This window comes from Coturnix japonica, chromosome 2, assembly GCF_001577835.2.
Source record: "Coturnix japonica isolate 7356 chromosome 2, Coturnix japonica 2.1, whole genome shotgun sequence".
In the NCBI taxonomy this organism is placed as follows: domain Eukaryota; kingdom Metazoa; phylum Chordata; class Aves; order Galliformes; family Phasianidae; genus Coturnix; species Coturnix japonica.
Genome location: NC_029517.1, coordinates 28,249,981 through 28,268,177, shown reverse-complemented (window position 1 = coordinate 28,268,177; position 18,197 = coordinate 28,249,981). Strand labels below are relative to the sequence as shown.

The window sequence follows — 18,197 nt, the reverse complement described above, 5'->3', positions numbered from 1 at the left end:
AAGCATCCCTAAGCCATGAAATAAAGAGGTTTGGCTTTAGCTGATGTCCTCACAAAATCAGAGATCTCTGTAGTGCTGTTGTCTGACCTCAGCCAAGTCTGTGATAACGGCCCGAACTACCCATGCATATTACTGGACAAAAATGTGAATTTTAGCGAACAAATCATCTGACTATTTAAAATGTCTACTATAGAGTACAAAAAAAGGCATGTAATGTTTCTATTTCAAATAATTCAGTGGGCATGGCTCTTTGGAATTAGGAGGGGAGCCTTTATGTTCCATCAGCATCAAAGCAGTGAAACTGTTACCTGCTCCAGCTGTTGAAACCTTACTCAACGTTTCCCTCTTCCTTGGAGAAAACAGTGGACTGTAGGATCAGTAGCTTGGATGGCCACTTTCCTGCCTTTGGCTGTCATGGGAAGTTTTCGAAAGGCCATTGGACCAAAGCCTGTGTGGCACTGCATGTTGGTGGAGCATCCTAGAGCTTTGGCTTTGACTTGCAAGATGTTTTATGGGCTTTTGAGCAAATACTGATTCAGTAAAACTCAGGGTGAGCAGTAGAAAGAAAAGAGTGGAGGAAAAAGGTTTATTTGGAGGCTGCTTCTGAAGTCATATAGCAGTAATGTAGCCATGTCACGTGCCCAGCACTCCCAAGGCATGTGTTCTTCCACCAGGAAACATCTGGGCAAATAAAGCCATGCAGCTCTTGATGCAAAAGCTGTGTCAGCCATCAGCTCTGCTGTGAGCAGTTAAGCCCTTGTCAGCCAACTTTGAGGGATGGCTCTGTTGTACCTGTATGTAAGCATGAATCTGTCTTTATATATACAGTATTTCTGTGAAACAACCAGTGCTGGGTTTTATGGTGATAGGCTATCAGCATAGCTTGACTAACCAGCAGAATATTAGAGAATAGAAAAAATAAAATGCTGTATAGTGTTTTTTAGAAAGAAAACCTGATTTATTTTTTTTTTTCCCCCTAAACAGAATTGAACTATGTAATTTGTTACACGGATAATAAATAGATGTTGCACATGTTAACTGCTGCAGCTTGAATGCATGGCACATTGTTGGAGGCAGAGCTGGGAGTTGCAGCATGTTATTTTTAGGAGTGACTTTGTTGCTCTTCCTTCTTTTTCCAGGGCCGTTCCTGGCTAACTTTCCCATGAGTTTTTAACCTCTTGCTCTTGTTCTCTGATGTAACAGGAAACAGGCTGACAGGAACAAACAAAACACAGCATATCAGTCACACACATTGTAGCACTTGATTTAGTTAGCCCTGCCTTGTTCCTCTGGAGTAGATACATTTGGAGACTCAGATGTGCCCCAGCTCTTCTTGAGTAGTTTCCCTGGCAGCAGCTGTTAGTCTGTGCTCAGCAGGCGGCACAGAGTTCAGTAAATATGATCAAACAGATGCGTTTCTTTTAAGGTTGAAATCTTGTGGCAGTGCCATGTCCTGGGACTGTGGATTTAAGTATCTGTTTGCTCTTTCTCCCACCCTTAAGGCAGGGGTTTTGTGCAAGCTTCAGGAGAGAGATGACATTGGAAGAATTGAGCTGGTCCAGAAGCTGGCACGAGAAAACTGTCAGTTTTTGCAGACGGATAGAAAACAACCAGAGAAGACTGAACAAGTAAGACATTTCTTGTTTGGGTTTTCTTGTTTGTTTCTGGTAGGGAGGGAGATTTATGTTAGGAAGCTGAGATAGTAAAGCTTGATGGTGAGGACATGCATTAGTCATGGAACTACAGCAGTTCTCTTCTGTCATATGCATTTCTCTGAACTGCACTGGATTCAATAATAATCTACACATTTAAATTGTTATGTTGTCTCTAAGTTTGTTATGATTATAAATATCATATGTGTGATGAAATAGCTGGTAATTTCAGGATGCTTTCCATCAAATCTCTGCTAGTGAATATGAGATGTCTGTCTTTTTATTTTTTTTTAGAGATTTTTTGTGGATGTACTGACATAATGGATAAGGTATACAAGTACTTAAAGTACTCAGTTTCAATTGTCTTAAAGAAAATTACTTTGCTGCTTTGGAAGGAAGTATTGAGTGGTACTTTTCAGTGTGAATTAAAAAGAGTAGGGAATTCAGAAGTTTCGTAAAAATATGTGCATCCTACCAAGAGTCACACTGAAGAAGGTACTATTCTATGTAATGCTTCTGAAAGCATTTATTCAGATGCTAATAACTGGATTGGAAAATGGAGTAAAATATGACTGCTCTGCTTATAGCACAATGTATCCTAATTTTATTCTCCTGGTAAAGATTTATATTCTGATTTCATATTCAGCTAAACAATCCTGGGCAAATAACTTCAAGAAACAACAAAAATCCTACCTTGTCCTCATGTATCTTGCTGTAATATATATGTAATTTCTTCCATTTTCTACTCACTGGACAGCAGAAGAAAGACGTATGCTTTAGAAAATAATTACTTTCATCTCATCTGCGAGCTCCTTCCTACTGTAGTAAGACTGCATAAAAGAAAAGAGAAGAATCAAATCTTAGTTCAGAGCTTCACACCATTCTGTTCAGCAGCATAGAAGTTCTAATCTTGTGTAGTTAAAAATGTGGTTGTATCAGTAGGTGTGCACAAAGGAGAAGAGTACTTAGCCAGGCTCAGATCCCTGAGACTGAATTGTTCCTCACTGATCCACTAGCTGCGGACAGCTGGCAGAATATCCATGTATATACAAATCATATCAGCAAAGTGCAATTAAAAAGGTTAGAAGCTTTAGTAAAGAAGGTTTTAATCCAGGAAAGATTTCTAATTGTGTTTTGGGATTTTGAAGCAAGATCGCAGGCTCTGTGGTAGAGAAGAGAGGTGGACTGGTACTCCAGAAATTCAGTGGTGTTTTTGCTGCTTGCTCCAGTCACTGCAGAGTATGCCAGCTGCAGTTCTGCAGCTATGCAGATTATAGCACAGCTCTATAAATGGAAAGGAAAGAAGTGCTCAGCTTTTCTTCTCATTTGAAAAGTATGATGCTTTGCAATTGCTACTATTTAGGGGGCAAATAGCTCCAGTTTAGCAGGAGTGCAATCAAGCTGACTGAGTGGTATAATGCAGCAGTTACTGTTCTTGAACAACTGTGTGTCATTAGACCTAGGAGGTGCCAGGAAATATGAAAGTTGTTAGAGATCCTTTATGGACAAAACACAGGTCATTCCTCCTGCTCACTTTATTTCTTGTGTGGGTTATTTGCTAAGCTCAGTGCTTTATTTGAGCATGGGCACCAAGAAGGTACAGCTGAAAATGGGCAAGGTGTGCCACAGGCTTCTCAATTCAGCTTACTCAAGTACTTTGCTATCAGTAGAAAAAAAAAAAAAGACAAACAAAAACCTATGCTTCGCAAGGTGGGGGCAGTGAGAGCTCGGGTCATAGACGTTCAGGAAGATGTGAGGCTCCATCCCTTCCTCTCCCTCCCTTCCTCCCTTCTCATCTGAGACTGCTCTGGTGTGTGTGTTGGCAGGAGTCAGCTCTGGGCAGCCTTCTCCTGCCTGCAGCTGTTGCTGCTCCTCTCTGAGGAGCACTGTGACAGGGTATTGCAGGGCAGGCTGTGCAGTGAGCGTTGCCTGTATATGGGATTTCAGCCTTCCCTCCATCCTGCTGCTGCAGAATTGATGGCATTGGCATCAGCTGAGTGCCCAGTCCCTTGTGTTCTGCTGAAATGTTAGAGGAAGAACATATTCGGTTTGGGATATGGTGTTCTTAGGGAGTGATGTGTAGCATTCTCATCACACCTCGCAGATGAGATGTGGAGCTGCTTAGGGAAATTTCACTTGTCTCTATCTCTAGCACTCTGAGTGTTGTGGATATCTTGTCTGTAGGGTAGGATACCCTGGTCTAATGACCAGCCTCGCCTAACTCTGAGGACAGGTCTTCTTGTCTTATATGGAACAAGTGTGTCAAAAGAGTCTGGTCTTCCTTTATTGCAGAAGTCTGGGAGCAGATAAAATATCGTCTGTTTTCTTCAAGACATAAAATTTGGGAACTGTGGTCTATGGCCTACAACAGGCAAGCAAAATGTGGATTAGTTTGAGTTGCTGGTTCAGAAAGAAGTGAAGTAGAATTATTATTTTTTTCCTGAGAAAAAGCAGATGGTCTGGGAGAGAGGAAATACGTGTCAGCTGGGTGGTTCACTGGAGGAACTTAGGTGTCAAAAAGAATGGCTTCCTTGAGTTTGGATGTGGTCTGAAGGGCATGAAATTGGGCTATATATGCTGATTTTATACATGCATATATTTTTAATTCATCCTTGAAACACCCAAGTCAGAAAGCCTATACTTCTTCGGTTTAAGATTTCCTGGCTGCTATCCTTTTTTTTTCCCAGATTTTTGCTTTGCTTAAAAAAGTGTTATAAAAAAATCCTCTAATTTAGAAAGTTTTGTTTACAAGCTGCATCGTATGTGACCTCCTCATTTGTTTCTGGCACCTCAAGCTTACTGTGAACAGGTTAGACAGTTATATTGGAATTTAAGGCAGTTTTGCAGCACAGTGCCAAACTCCTCTCTGGTGACTGTACTGTTTGCAAAGTGCTCCAACAGTAATAATGCTTACAGACTTGTCGAGGGAAAAAGAAACAAAACTGAATTATAGTGTTTTTTTCCCATTCTCACTTGTAAATGTGTTACAATAAAGTTCTTAATTAAGGCACTGAACCTGCCATATGTGTTAGACTTCCTAAACTTCAGTTTTGCTAATGAGTAAATGGTAGTAAATAAGCTTCTAAATAGACAGATTGGCTTCTTATCTAGGCTGTCTCATTCCTACAAGGTAAAAACATACTGGCAATTTAAATAAAAGAAAATGGTTATCTAAGGTGCACAGAAATTGTTTTATCTTCAAATGTGGGCTGGATTAAAAATTATCATTGCAAGCAAGTTGTGCTCATAAGCCCAGGGAAATGTAAAATGGAGTGTTTGTATTTTTATGTTATTTAAGTATTTCAGTCCTTTAAAACAGTTGCTTTGACAGAAAACAAATGAAAAATCGGAATTGAAATATTCGGCTATAAAGAGAGTCTTTGAAAAGTTTGCTTTGCATCAATTATAGAAAACAAGCTCTGTACATAAAGCTATTTGAAATAATTTGCCATTGCTCTTTATGCTCAAACATAAACTTGAGATACGTTGAGGCATATTTGCACTACACAGTATTTCTTTGGCATGTCTAGTAAGCGTTAAATAATGTCTGTATGAGAGACTTGATGCTGTTCGTGCAGTATTTGCAGTTACTATTTTAGTCACCTATTAAGAAAATCCCACATGTTTATAAAGCCACTGCTTTAAAAAAATTGTATAAGAACTCATATATCTTTTTTGTCTCACTGATGGGGGGAAAACATTCTCTTATTTTATGCTGTGTTTTCATAATCAGATGGACTGAAAAAGTTTTCTGCAAATTACCACTAATATTCAAAGGAAATTTAAGATCTTCTGATACGTGGGGACCGACTGAAGAATGCAAATTCATTTATTCAGCTGCATAAATGATATTCTAGTCTGGGGCTATTTCAACACTTCAGCGCATCAGTAGGGAAATGTTTCCCAAATCCACCTTGTAATCCCTTTACAGATTAACGTGTGTATTAATAAGAGTTACATACTGTTTAAAAGCATGAACATATCTGGAGCTTGAAAGCCCTGATGCTGTGATTTAGCTAATTCAAGATGAAAGAGCTATATCATAGCAGGGCAGGCACTCTCTCTGAAGGACAAGAGATATTTAAGAACAGTTTTCTTAATTTACTGGCTACTAACTTTTGTAATCAGTGTTCTCATTAAGGAGACGGATGGTTTGCACATTGAAGCAGGGCAGTGGTCAGGCTGAGGCTGTGAAAAGGCTTACAAAAGAAGATTAACAATTTAGAGCCTGGGTTTGAATAGATTACTCACAACTGAAGAATTTCTTGAGGAAATTCCTACCCTGAGACATCAATGCTATTTTAGGGTGCACCTTTCTAATGGAGCGGACACTTGTACACACACAGACAAGGAACAAGTGTCAGGACATGCCCAAAGCTGTGGTATTTGTCACCCTGATAAACAGCCTCACACTGATGTATTGCTTAGTTTGTCAGTAATTGGGGTGCTGATGGAAAAATATTGTTTCAAACAAATGATGTCCAGTCTGAGATATGTGCTACTCTTCTTAAAAAGCTCATTTCTTTTCTCTGCTCTTGCTGGGATGGATCTACTGGTTGTCTTGAAGAGCAGATGTACTGCTTTTAGCTCCCTCCTATTATATCAGAGTCTGCTTTGTATCTGCAGCATAACTGCTGATCAAACACATAACAGCAGTAGCACAGACAGCATTCATGGGAACTTTTGTGGCTTGGATTGCCATGAGATGGTACAGGTGACTGAGGTCATTGGAGCAGAAAAAATTAAGCTGTTTCTCTTTGTCTATTAGGGCCTGCAGTATTAGCCAGGCAACTACACCAGAGTAAGATGATTGCAATTTTGACTCTATAGTTTTCAACTACAAGCCAAGAAAAAATGAGCCTATCAGCGAGTTTGTCAGTTTATCACTCTGTGTTGATTAAAACATAAGTGATTAAGATGTAGGTGCATGTGTGCTGCAGAGGTAACCTGAAGTTCAAGTTTCTGGTCTGAATGAGGAGCAACAGGGGCTGGGATTAGTTCTGTCGTGTTCGGGACAGTGTCATGATTCTGAAAGTTGATCTTTCATGTACTGAAATGAATACATAGCCCTAGGTGATCAGCTGCTCTGGGTAAGCCAACCTCTTTATCTTTTGAGAAGAAAAGGTTTCTGCAGGTCCTCGGATTTTTTCAGTGAGGTACAGGCACAGGCATCTTTTTGAAATGGAAGAAGTTGAACAGAGATAAGGAAATGGTCTCCAGCTCAGCTGTAGAGCTGGAATTGTTTGGCAGCTAGGAAAAGCTGTTTAAACCTCTTGAAACACTTAGAGTAAAGGAAAATGCTTTTTTCCTTTTAACAATTTTTTTAAGTGGGCTTACTATTCTTTTTTGTTGAATCTTTGTAATGTGACCCAAGGTTTGGAGAAGAATGCTCTATTACCAGCTGTGCAAAATGGCAGCGAGATGGTAAAGTCTTTATTCCTGTAAAAATACAATTGAGGCGAGTCATGCCTGTGCTCACAACACGTGCTGTGACCGCAGTATAGAAGCATGTGCAGGATACTGCAAAACTTGCTCTTTTCCTTTGAGTCAAGTTATATATTCCCATAATACTTTCTTTCCTCCAGATGCTTGGCCTAGTGTTTAAAAGAAAAGAAAGCCCAATTTGCTACTCTTTGATTTATGCTCTAACATTATACAACTTTGTATAGAAGGAAATTCCTCACGCACATTTTGCCTGATGGGCTTTCTTTGGTGTGGGGCAGTGACTCATTCCTGCATGTGACAATAGCTTAGCTAATGGAGTGGAGGGGGGTAAAAAGGGCAAGTGATAACAGTTTAGGGCAAGTCTGGCAACAGGCTAAAAGTGAATGCTGGGAGTCCCAAAGCCTGGATTTTATTTTTGACCCCACTGGTTATTTAATATGTAACCTTCTCCAAGTCCCATCACTTTGCTATGTCTTTGTTTACTCAGGTATAAAATGGGCTTCTGAGCAGTAGGACCTTGGAGGAGTGCTGTAAAACCTCTGGTAGTTAATGAGTATTGATACATTGCTTTGGGATCCTTGAGAGATGGTTTGGGCAACCCAGCAGGACAGAAGCAACTAAACTTTGAGCCAGTCCCGTTCCTGCACCTTGTTCCCAGCCCTGTCTGGTGCTGCTTTGTGAGCAGATGGGATAATACAGCTGAAAAATAAAACAAGTACACCCTTTTGGTGGGGCTGTTTTTCATTTGGGTCAGTTTTCTACATGGTACAAGGATGTGGGTATGTGGTGGAAGTGACATATGGTGACAGAGCAGACCCTCACAGTGACAGCATGCTACCTCTTCATAATGTAGAGCTCAGATACTTCCAGTTCTATACAGGTTTGAGGCCTTTAGTTAGGGGCACCAAAACTTCTTTTTACAAATTGCTCTGAAGTTTTCTCCATCTGCATAATTAATATAATTCACAAGAATTTGCTCAATCAAATGGCGTTATTGTGCTTTTTGCATATGTTGTAGTTTCTGTGGAAATAAATAGTAGTGATTACTTTTGGAGCAACTTACATAATTTGACCTTCACCTATCAGCGATGGAGAGCGTTTGAGTCATTCTTGCTTTATGTTCTTTTCTATTGGAAAAGAAACCAATAAAGGACATCTGGCTTTGGCTCACAGTGTGAACTTGGCTGAGATTAAACAGTGAAGGTATCTGGAAAGATGTTGCCAAGCTAGAAGATGATGGTAGTATACCACACTGTCCTCTCTGGAGGGTGTCTGAGATTTGGTAGCATGCCCATAGATCACAGTCGTTTAGAAGGGCTCAGGGCTTCTAATCACCTTTACTCCCCTCTCCCACTTTTGTTATTCTTTTTTCTTTTTTCCCTCATATTCTCACAAATATATTTAAGAAGAACTTGCAGCTTCATTGAAGTGTAGATTTGGGCCGGTAATGCAGGAGACACGTATTAAACAGATAACCATGTTTCCTGCAAACTGACAATGTCTGTACGAGTCAGTTTGCTCCTGTTTCGAGCACATTCTGTGATAAGAGCTGCCCTTGCAGTAGACAGTGTGGTTCCTGTGACAGGATACTCTCTGCACCAGCTGGAATCTCCTTTGATTGCAGGTACTGCTGTGCTGACATCACAACCCTTCCCAGCTGCTGGGGCAACCTACATTTCTGCTGACATCTGGTGGCCTGTGACAGGTCCTCACTGGAATAAATGCCACCAGCATTTGTCAGCATTTGCTCCTGCAGGCAAGATCACCTGGAGTGTGGTGGGTGTGAACAGTCTGCCTTTCCCTTTTATTCAGATGCCTCCACTCTGCCAGAGTCAGTCAATTTGCAGCGAGTGCCTTTTGGAAAAAGGGCAGCTGTAAAGTATATGGCATTGCCTACATTGTTGAAGCCTCTGCCACAGCAAGAAAAGAAAGACAACGTGACCTTGCATTTCTGCTAGGGCCATTCTGTCACTCACAGTGCCTGTCTGCATTTTAAAGCTTAATTCAGCTCCTGCTGATGTTAATAGGTATTTTTCGGTATAGCCCTTGGGGTCTAATGCTTCTGTCGTGCTGTAGCCTCATAAGGTGGTGGCATTTTGCAAGATGTGCTTGGCACACAGCCACCTGTGGAGAATGCTGATTTGGTAGCAGTTAATACACCACTTGCATTCATTTTTCTTGGTTGCACGTGGCAGCTCAAAGAGCAAAGGAATGAAAACCCAGGTGATTAGGGGATTTTTGCTGACTGTCCTCCTCTAAATCAAAGCAGGTATTCCCCTTTCCTTCCTCGATTAGCGTTCTGACTGCTGTGTGCAGCACCTTCTATATTCTAATTCACAGCATGTGAAAATAACTTCTTAAGTGCATATGCATTATTTTCATCTTAACAACTGGGTGAAAAATTTTAATTAGATGTTTCACGTGGAAACATGAAAGATGAAATTAGCAATAACCTCCTGGCTGTCCTCAAATATGCTTTCTGATAGCATGTGGCAAGTTGTTCCCAGCTTTTTTTTTGTCACTCGGTGGAGCAGGGGATGCTCTGATGTGTGGGAGCAGCAGGTGGTGCTGGTTGAAGGAAAAGGCCGCATTTGGTGCCTTGGAAAATAATAGTGACCTAACTCAGGAAGATCACGAATAGTGTGTGGAATTTCCTTGAGCGGTTTGCTGGAAGGAAATCCAAGTTGGATTTCAGCTCTGTATTGGAGTAAGCCCTGAACAGGGGATAATGCTGCCCTGTTTGGTAAGGGGAAAGACATTAAAAATAAATTTTTTTGTTTTATAAATAAAACATTAAAAATATACCTGTAGATACACTACAACAGTTAAGTGAGGTGCTTGCAAAATATGCTTTTTAGCCATATTTAGCAAGCTAATAGAATTGATGTGGTTATGGTGAAGGGAAAGCAACTCAGAGCTGGCTGGAGTGAAAGGGTCAGGATTTCAATTGTCACATGCAAAGCTTTCTTGTTTAGGTTTGGAGCTAAAGAACATCCACATTCAGGCCTGGATTTCCTTGTGTGACTGGCACACAGCTGAAGCCTATGCTGACTCTGTCTTCCCATGTGCAAACTGAATCAACACATTGATTCAGTCTGTCTAAATAGTCAGCCCATACATGGTTCCTATAGTGAGATAATAATAATTATGCTATATTGATTCTTTTTAAAATATTTTTTTGCTTCCTGGATTTGATGAACCTCTGTAAAAGAAATATGTAGCTTCTAACTGAAACTCCCTTTGCGGTAAGTCCTTTACTGCCATTCCCCACAGAGGTAGAGATCCAGCAGGGCTGAGTGAGGTGAGGACTGTTCTGCCTCCTTTATTGCTGCCGTCAGAAGGTTTTCCAGAGGAGTCTGAGCAATGCGAGCAATGCCCCACTGGAGACCCAGTTGATTGCATCTCACATCTGGGGCCTTTCCTAAGGTTTCATTAAGGATACGGCAGGCTTTCTCCACCAAGGAGCTCAGGGTACTCGTGATACCCCAGTTCTCTCTTCTGTAGAGATAAGTGCCAGTGTGTGTTCATGCTTATTTGTAAAGTAGATTGCAAAAAACCTGTCGAAAGCAAAGCTGATCTCCTACATGATGTACTTATGGAACCTTTTTTCATGTTGGAGAAATAACCAGCCATTTGCACACAGCCTCAGTTGGTAACACAAAGAAGCTGCTTTCTGCTGACGATCCATCTGTGCCAACACCCCTCTCCTTTACATCTCTTCAGACGGTACCAATTGTTCCTCTAGCAGTTTCTGAAAAATCTGAACGTCTTTTTCAGTGCTCAGAGCAGAATCTGGATCTCAGGGATTGTGTCTGAACGCTGTATAAACTTCTGTGCACCTCCCTCAGGTATGAGGGGGCTGTGAGCGTCACCTTCCCTGCACTCCATCTGGTGCCCACTGATGGAGAGAGTGAGATGTGCAGGCTGTAGCTGGCTCCCCAAAGTGCAGGGCTAGTGCTGAAGCCTGAGCGTTAGGCAGGGAGCCCCAGATCAGGTGCAGCCTTAAAAGTGATCTTTGTTATTATTTTTTACAGGGACAGCGTTAATTTGCAGGACACCTCTAAAAGTCAACCTTTTAAATTTCATTTTGGATGTTTCCCTGCAGGAAGCTATGCTGGCACAGAATGCTCCAATTGTACAGCAGAGCAGTGGGCATCTGTGCTAAGTTGTGCGGGATCCATAGCCATCTGCAGGAGGGAAATGCTCTGTTCTTGTGCTGGGTGGCTGCATGCTTCCAGGAACTCCTCTGTTCCCACTCCCACCCTCAGATGTTACAGGCATACTGATGTATTCATACTGATACGGCTATCTTTTCCCTGTTACGAAAGTTACATTTCTGCTGTGCGGGGAAGAAGAGTACAGTTTGTCTTCATTTTTTTCCCTGTCTGCTGCTATTGTAATACTCTTAGAATACTTACTGGCTAGTACTTTCCTGTTCATCATTTGACATCTGCTGTTTTAATTGCAGTGAAATGAAAATAGTAAATATTTGCACTAGACAAAGGCTATGCAGTAAAATGTACATATATCCGTTGTTCTAAAACACTATTAGTTTTTAATGTGTCTGATGCACAGTGTCTGATGTTGTGAGGATCTCGTAAGAGTGGGAAAAAAACAAACCAGTTTAGTCATTCAATTATAGTAGAATGGTAGAAAAGAATGCCTTACCTGCAGTAAGAAGAGATGAGGGTTTAGCAGTCCGATATGCCAATGAGCTGTAAGACCTGCCTTACCATGATACTGTGAAAATTAACTGTGATCTCTTAGGTGTTTGCAGTTTTCCTTCTAATTCGTTAAAGCTGAGGTTTCCTGTGTTCCAATGCTCTCGTGCATGGAGAAGATCTGCGTCGAATAGCTGGGTGCCCAGCCAGCTTAAAAAAATCCTGTTGGTTAAAATCCTAATAATTCTTCCCATGGTATGAAGTCTTCATATTGGCCATTTTGCTAATGCAGCACAACAAGTAATATCAAAATGCCCGTATCACTTTTGCTTTTATAGCAAATAATTTGTTCCAATCCTTTTTATGTTTGTTGTTTGTTTTTTGTTTTTTTCCCTTTCTGCTTCTAGTGCACGCTAAGTGCTTGCTATAGCAAAACTTCCCTTTGCTACCTTAGACAATATGTTTAATGAACTTCACCTGTATTGCATTGTAAAGGACAAGGAGCTAACTTTAGATTGACTGGGGCTTTTATAAAAATGAAAGCTACAGAGAGCTGCTTCATCATGGGAAATTGCTGCCAAATGTAATGGGAGCTCTCACTTTCCTGGCACGCTCAGGACAGGGAAACATTTTCATTTTCAGGCCCTAGCAGCTTGACGTTCAGCATCTTGGCTTCTTTTACTTTACCCCTTTTTAGTACATGGATGTTGTCCATCCAAATGGATCGTTATGAATTTGCTTATATTTAAATAACAATTGAGATAATATAGAGATACAGATAATTAGAGGCTTAGCTTGTGCTGCACAGAAACATCTTAACCAGATCAAATAAAAATTTGCATTTTACTTAAAGCATAATCTAACTTTTAATGAGACAAAGCTTAAAACCTGATGAATTGGCACTGATTCTGTGGTGTGATATTCAGAAAGAATGCATGCTGAATACCAAATGCGTGAAAGTTACTGTGGACTATCATTGCTGTGTTTTTTATTTTGACCTTGGAAATTAACTTCACGTTCTCTACACCGCTAACCTTGAGGCACAGCAGTTGGCAAAATAGCTCTGCAGGTTAGCAATACTTTTGCTGCAGTGATCTTGGGGGCACAGTTTATGGGGGCAAAGGGGAATTGCCTTCAAGGTCTCCAAACAGCCTGAATGTTCTGGTGATGACAGCATTTTCAATTTTCATTATCCTAGCAACGTCCTTCTATGCCATTGGAGCCTTATGCAGCTAAAAGTAGGGGACCAGAGGCTGAGTCCCCCCAAAAGGACCTCTATGCTGGGTCGTTCAGCATGGAGGTATGTCCTCACAAAATATTCTCTGGCACAGCATTTTCTTGGTAGGGCAAGTGGGCAGCTATGTGCATGGTTGTACCGGTTTGTCATACAACTGCCCAGGAGCCTAAGACTGTGTGCTGCGCCAGCACAAACCCAGAGGGGTGGAGAAGGATTGAGTTCTGAAGATTTTTCCCTGGGATAGATGGAGGTATAATACAGGGAGAAAATGTTTTCTTTGCTTTTTTGCCTTTTGTGGGGAGTAACATGAGTGGATAGTTACACATTTGTTACTAACACTGGGAAAAAAGTTCTAATGGATCTTTAAGAACATTAGATTGTGATCACTTGCATTTCAAGGGAGCAGAGGAAAATGTAAGCCTCTTCTGTTTCAAATTACCTGAAAAAACGATTTATTTTACTAAAAACCTAACAGAAGCCTAATATTTCTAATACCGGAGATTTATAGACTTCTTTTTTTCCCCAGTTGAACTATTGTGGTCTCTGTCTTTCAGACTGCATTCTCTTAATCCTCCTATGGCTGTGTTAAAATTCAAGGCATCCATAAGGCACAAGTCCTCCTGACCTAGTGCTGTAGTTAGGATAACGCATAAAATAAATCACTGCAATTACAGAGGCAGTCTCAAGCACTTAGTAACTCAGGCAATTGCTTCTTGAAACATGACTGAACTGAAGAAAGGATCATTAATTATTTCCCTGGAGTACTTGGATATTGTAACCCTCTCCACAGGGTTCTATTAGGGAGGTAAGACCTGGTCATTTGTTCACACATCTCATTTTATCTTTCCTTTGCTCAAATCTCTCTGACAGCTGATGAATTCCAGAGCATGTCTCTTCTTCAGCTGTGACATCTCCTTACCTGTCAAGGTTCAGGTCAAACAGCAAATGGCCAGCAGGATTGAAATGGCAAAGTAAACAGGTTTAAGAAGTTATTACTGGAATGACTTGGGGTAACAGAGAGATACAGCTGTAAAAATGCTTTCCTGAATAAGGAAGAAGAGGTTAGTTAGGTGAGATCTCATGTTTATACACAAAAAGAATGCAAGCCTGAACAAAGCTCTGGTTGAGTCACCATCCCTGAATGTGTTTAAAAATCATTTGGATGTGGTGCTCAGGGACATGATTTAGAGGAAGGTTGTTAGTTAGGGTAGTATGGTTAGGTTGTGGTTGGACTTGGTGATCTTTAAGGTCTTTTCCAACCTGAACAATTCTGTGATTCTAAGGAGTCTCATACAGGAATGAAGGAAGAGAGGTGAAGATCAGAGATATGGAAGAGCTTTGTTGTTTCTTGAGCATCACCATAGGTTTTGGCAGTGTCCAGGGAGTCTGTGCTCTGCTGTGTGGTGGTGATGGAATGTGATGTGGGGCAGAGAATAGGGTCAGAAGAGAGTCTGCACCAGTGGCCAGAGAAACCCCTGTGTTCAGTGTGATTTCAGCCTCTGGCATGCAGTATTGCACTGCTGCTCTCTGTCTCTTCTTATAGGTGACACTGTATCAGATTGCTTGGGAGTCCAAGAAGGAAGAGACATTTTCAGGGAGGAGAAAGGTAGTGATCCAAGGAAGACTGCTGGGGAATCCTGTGTTGATGCTGCTGTGGGAGAGAACTAAAAGGATGGGGGGAGGGAGCCATGCGTGGGCATGATAGTAGTTGAATGAAAGCTAAAAAAGGGGTAGCAGAACAGAAGTCAAAGCCCAGAGACTGATGGAAATTTCAGTGCTTTGTGGATGTGACTGGCAGGAAAGGAATATAATATGTGGAGATTTTTCAGGGAGAGCTGTCTTTGTAGAGAGTTGGGAGGAGGGGAGGCCTCTTCGGGAGATGCTGAATGTTGGCTGCTGATAGTATCAGAGCCTGCAAAAGCATGCAGCAGCATGGTTTGGGACTGAGGCAAGGGCAGATCAGATGTCCTTGCTTTGTGGGAGTGAACATCCATCTAATGGGTGGGGCAGGTGGCTGGGGACAGGAGCAGCTCCATCTGCCCGCGATGTGCTGCTGCACATCCAACAGCTCCTCATCCGCCAGGAGCACTCCTCTAGTGCTGCTGTGAGCAGTCTTTTGGTGACAGGCCCAGTGTGACCTTGAGAGGCATATTGTCAGTGTTGAATGTTCACGGTTTTGACTGAGGTGATTCAGAGCAAAGCATTCAATTATTATTATTACTATTATTTTAGTATTCCTTCCTGTTCTAATGATGGGCCCACTTAAAATATCCATGCAAAAATAACATTTTGAATCACTTGTACCAACTTTTTGTGGAAGAGACGGTACAATCTGGACTATGGCACTCCTGTGCACATTCCTCAACAAAGGAACATTCTGTGCAGAGGACACACAGGCATACATATGAGTGTTTACTCAAGATGCCTTGCATCTCATTGCAGATACCATGTGATTTACCAGTTCCCATGGTAACTATGCATTTTTCTATTCAATAACTTGTATAAATGTTGAGATTGCCCTTGGTGTAACTAACTTACCTCCTTCCTAAAGTTGGACATGATTGTATTACCTAAAGGAAGCAGAGAGGAGACTCCCAGCATTCACACTGAAATGTATTTTTAGACTGTATAGTTAGTTAAGCATCATATACATTCATCTCTCTGGAGAAAAAAAAAACCTGAAGTATCTTAATATGTGATTATTTAAATTCATAAAACAGGAGAAATATAAAATGCTGTTACCACATATGACTGGCACTGTATATTTTTGTGATTGTTTCTGACATTTTGGTTTTCCTCAATACCTGAAAATTTAATTTTATAAAGTATTACTCTTCTCATAATTATACAAGAAATACCTTTTTTTCTTCTCTTTATTGTAATATTGCAATAAAGTTTCTCTCTTGTGTGCTGTAACCTCCACTTTGGGCTGGATTACTGTCAATAAATACCTGGTTAATTGTTAACCTGCTCTTCTCCACTCTATATTCTTTTCTTTCATATTCTTGCTAAAAGCAGACAACAAATCTTCCAACCTACTTCTGTTATATGCTATCCATTGGAGTTAGTTGGAGTTAGCTGCTTAATAAATGCAGAATCAAATTTCCTACTATTAAATAGAAGGAGTGAGCTTTATTTTACCTTCTACCCTTTTTTTCCTTTCTTTTTGGCAGCCTCATTGCCTTCTTAGGATACGTTATCAAGTCTGTAAGTATTTAGTGGCTTACCTATTTTTGACCGATTTAGATGTATTAATTAATTAGCCAAAGAACCATTATGTAGGTTTAGAAAAAGACTGGTCATTTCAGGCTATTTTGGTTGTAGGTAAAGCCAGGGACATTATATTCATGGTGGTGATAATTTTTTTTCTTCTCTCAGAAGAAATCACAGTGTTATATCCAACTCAGGAAAAAAGCAATCACTGAAATACAGGGTAGAGTCTGGTTTGTGGCTTTTACTGTTTGATTAGAAGATAAGTACCTTGGTTTTATTTTAAACGTTATCTTTGCAATACATTTTTTGCTGCCTTATTCAGTGCTTGTTCACACTTTCTATTGGAAGCTCCTCTTAAATATTGACGCGTTTGAGAAATGTTGATTTCGGAACATGAATATGGACTTTAAATAGTGTTCTGGTTTCTCGACTTCATCTTAAACCTTTTGTGAAGCCAGAACCAGACAAGGTTCTTTGCACAGTGTTTGATAGTGAACAATCAGTTGCTCCTTTCTGTAAGCGTAGGGGCTTCAGGAAAAGATATGTGCTTTTCAGGGATAAATGCAAACAGCACCTTGGTTTCGTAGCAGAGTTTTAATCTTCCGCTCTTGCATTTATGGCTTATATTACAGATAGCATATATGCCCGTATTTCCCCATTTTTTAATTTTTTTTGGTACTAGAATAATGCATTGAGAGGTGCTACGGACCTAAGGCAGGAGGCAAAGGGTTCCCTGGCAGACAGTGACAAGTCAGTTTTTACAAATAATATTTTATTCACACCATAAATTGGAGTGAAAGGGGGGAAAAAAAGAGATTAACACCCTCGTCTGTTTGACTAAGAAGCTGTAGTTGCCCAGCATAGGTAATTAGAGCAACATAAGGCTGACAGTGTCATATATTTGCTGCCATCTCTCTTCCATTCCTTCAGGAGACTTTATTTATTATTATGGCCATTACAGAGGTTGTAAAGCCTTTGCACATGTGTCCTTACCAAGGTGAATATTTGTCTACGTGAATAAATTAAACCAACTAATGTTAGTGAGTTATCTTCTGCAGTTCTTGTGGCTGCATGAGAGTTGTGTGCACACTGCCTTGGAAGCTGAGTTCTGCTTTTTCTGATGTTAATCAATTTATTATCTAGTTCCCCTTGTATTCCAGTAATTTCTGGAATTTAACACTTCTGATGTCAAGATTATTCTCAAGTAGAGCTTCTGTGTATAAATAATCTTTGTTTTTATTTTTCCTTACACATGTGGAAGTTGCAGTTTGTATTGTCAGTCTTGGGGTATTGGGGTGAAGTCTGCAGTCTTCTACTTTCTAACTAAGAAGTCCTGTAGTCATCCTGTTTTTTCCTTCATGTATTTCACTGAGCTAAGGCTTGATCCTCTGCCACTACGTCACTGGCAGATGCTCCTGTCAGTTCAACTGGTGGGTTGAACTGGTGCTTTATATGCAAGACAGACACATTCATCCAGCAATAGGCTTTCTGTGCTATGGAAAGACTTAATTCTTTGGAGGAAAAAGTTCCAATTCAGGTGAAAACAATGCAGTTACAAAATTAGAGCAGAAGTACAGATTTAGTTCTCCAGCCACCTATTCTGGAAGCCCAAGGACTTGGATGCCCAGGCGAGGGGCCAGAATCCTGAGGTTCTGGCAGCTTGGCTTTCCTTTGGCCTGATGTGTCCTGGCAGAGGGTCAGTTCTTGGGAATCCACATGTTTTCAAAAGGAAAAAGAAGTTGTGTTGGAAAACCTCCAGCCAGCTCCACACACTGCCGTATTAATCCCAAGGCAACCGAAGGAGATAGTTAGCACCTGCCCCTTTTGTTCTCCACTCACATTAACCTGCCCTGCCTTGTTTCGGGTCTTTTATTTTTATTTTTTGATGAATACATGTGCTCTAGGCCTCCAATTCTTCCTTATCCTTGTGTTTTTGTAATAAGTCCTGCCCTGCCAGCTGTGAGAGAATGATAACAATATTAATGTTGT

At 40.8% G+C, this 18,197-nt stretch overlaps 1 protein-coding gene across 6 annotated transcripts in view; it reads left to right on the top strand.

The window, feature by feature from the left end:
- The window catches only part of RAPGEF5 (Rap guanine nucleotide exchange factor 5), a 142,728-nt gene that overhangs the window by 60,481 nt on the left and 64,050 nt on the right, over positions 1-18,197 (top strand). For 4 of the 6 annotated variants that reach the window (XM_015853736.1, XM_015853739.2, XM_015853738.2 and 1 more), the window contains exon 9: positions 1,503-1,628. The exons of the other annotated variants lie outside the window; for them this stretch is intronic. In XM_015853736.1, the coding sequence (XP_015709222.1) occupies positions 1,503-1,628 (126 nt within the window). The remainder of the gene's footprint in view (positions 1-1,502; positions 1,629-18,197) is intronic. 6 annotated transcript variants of the gene reach the window in all.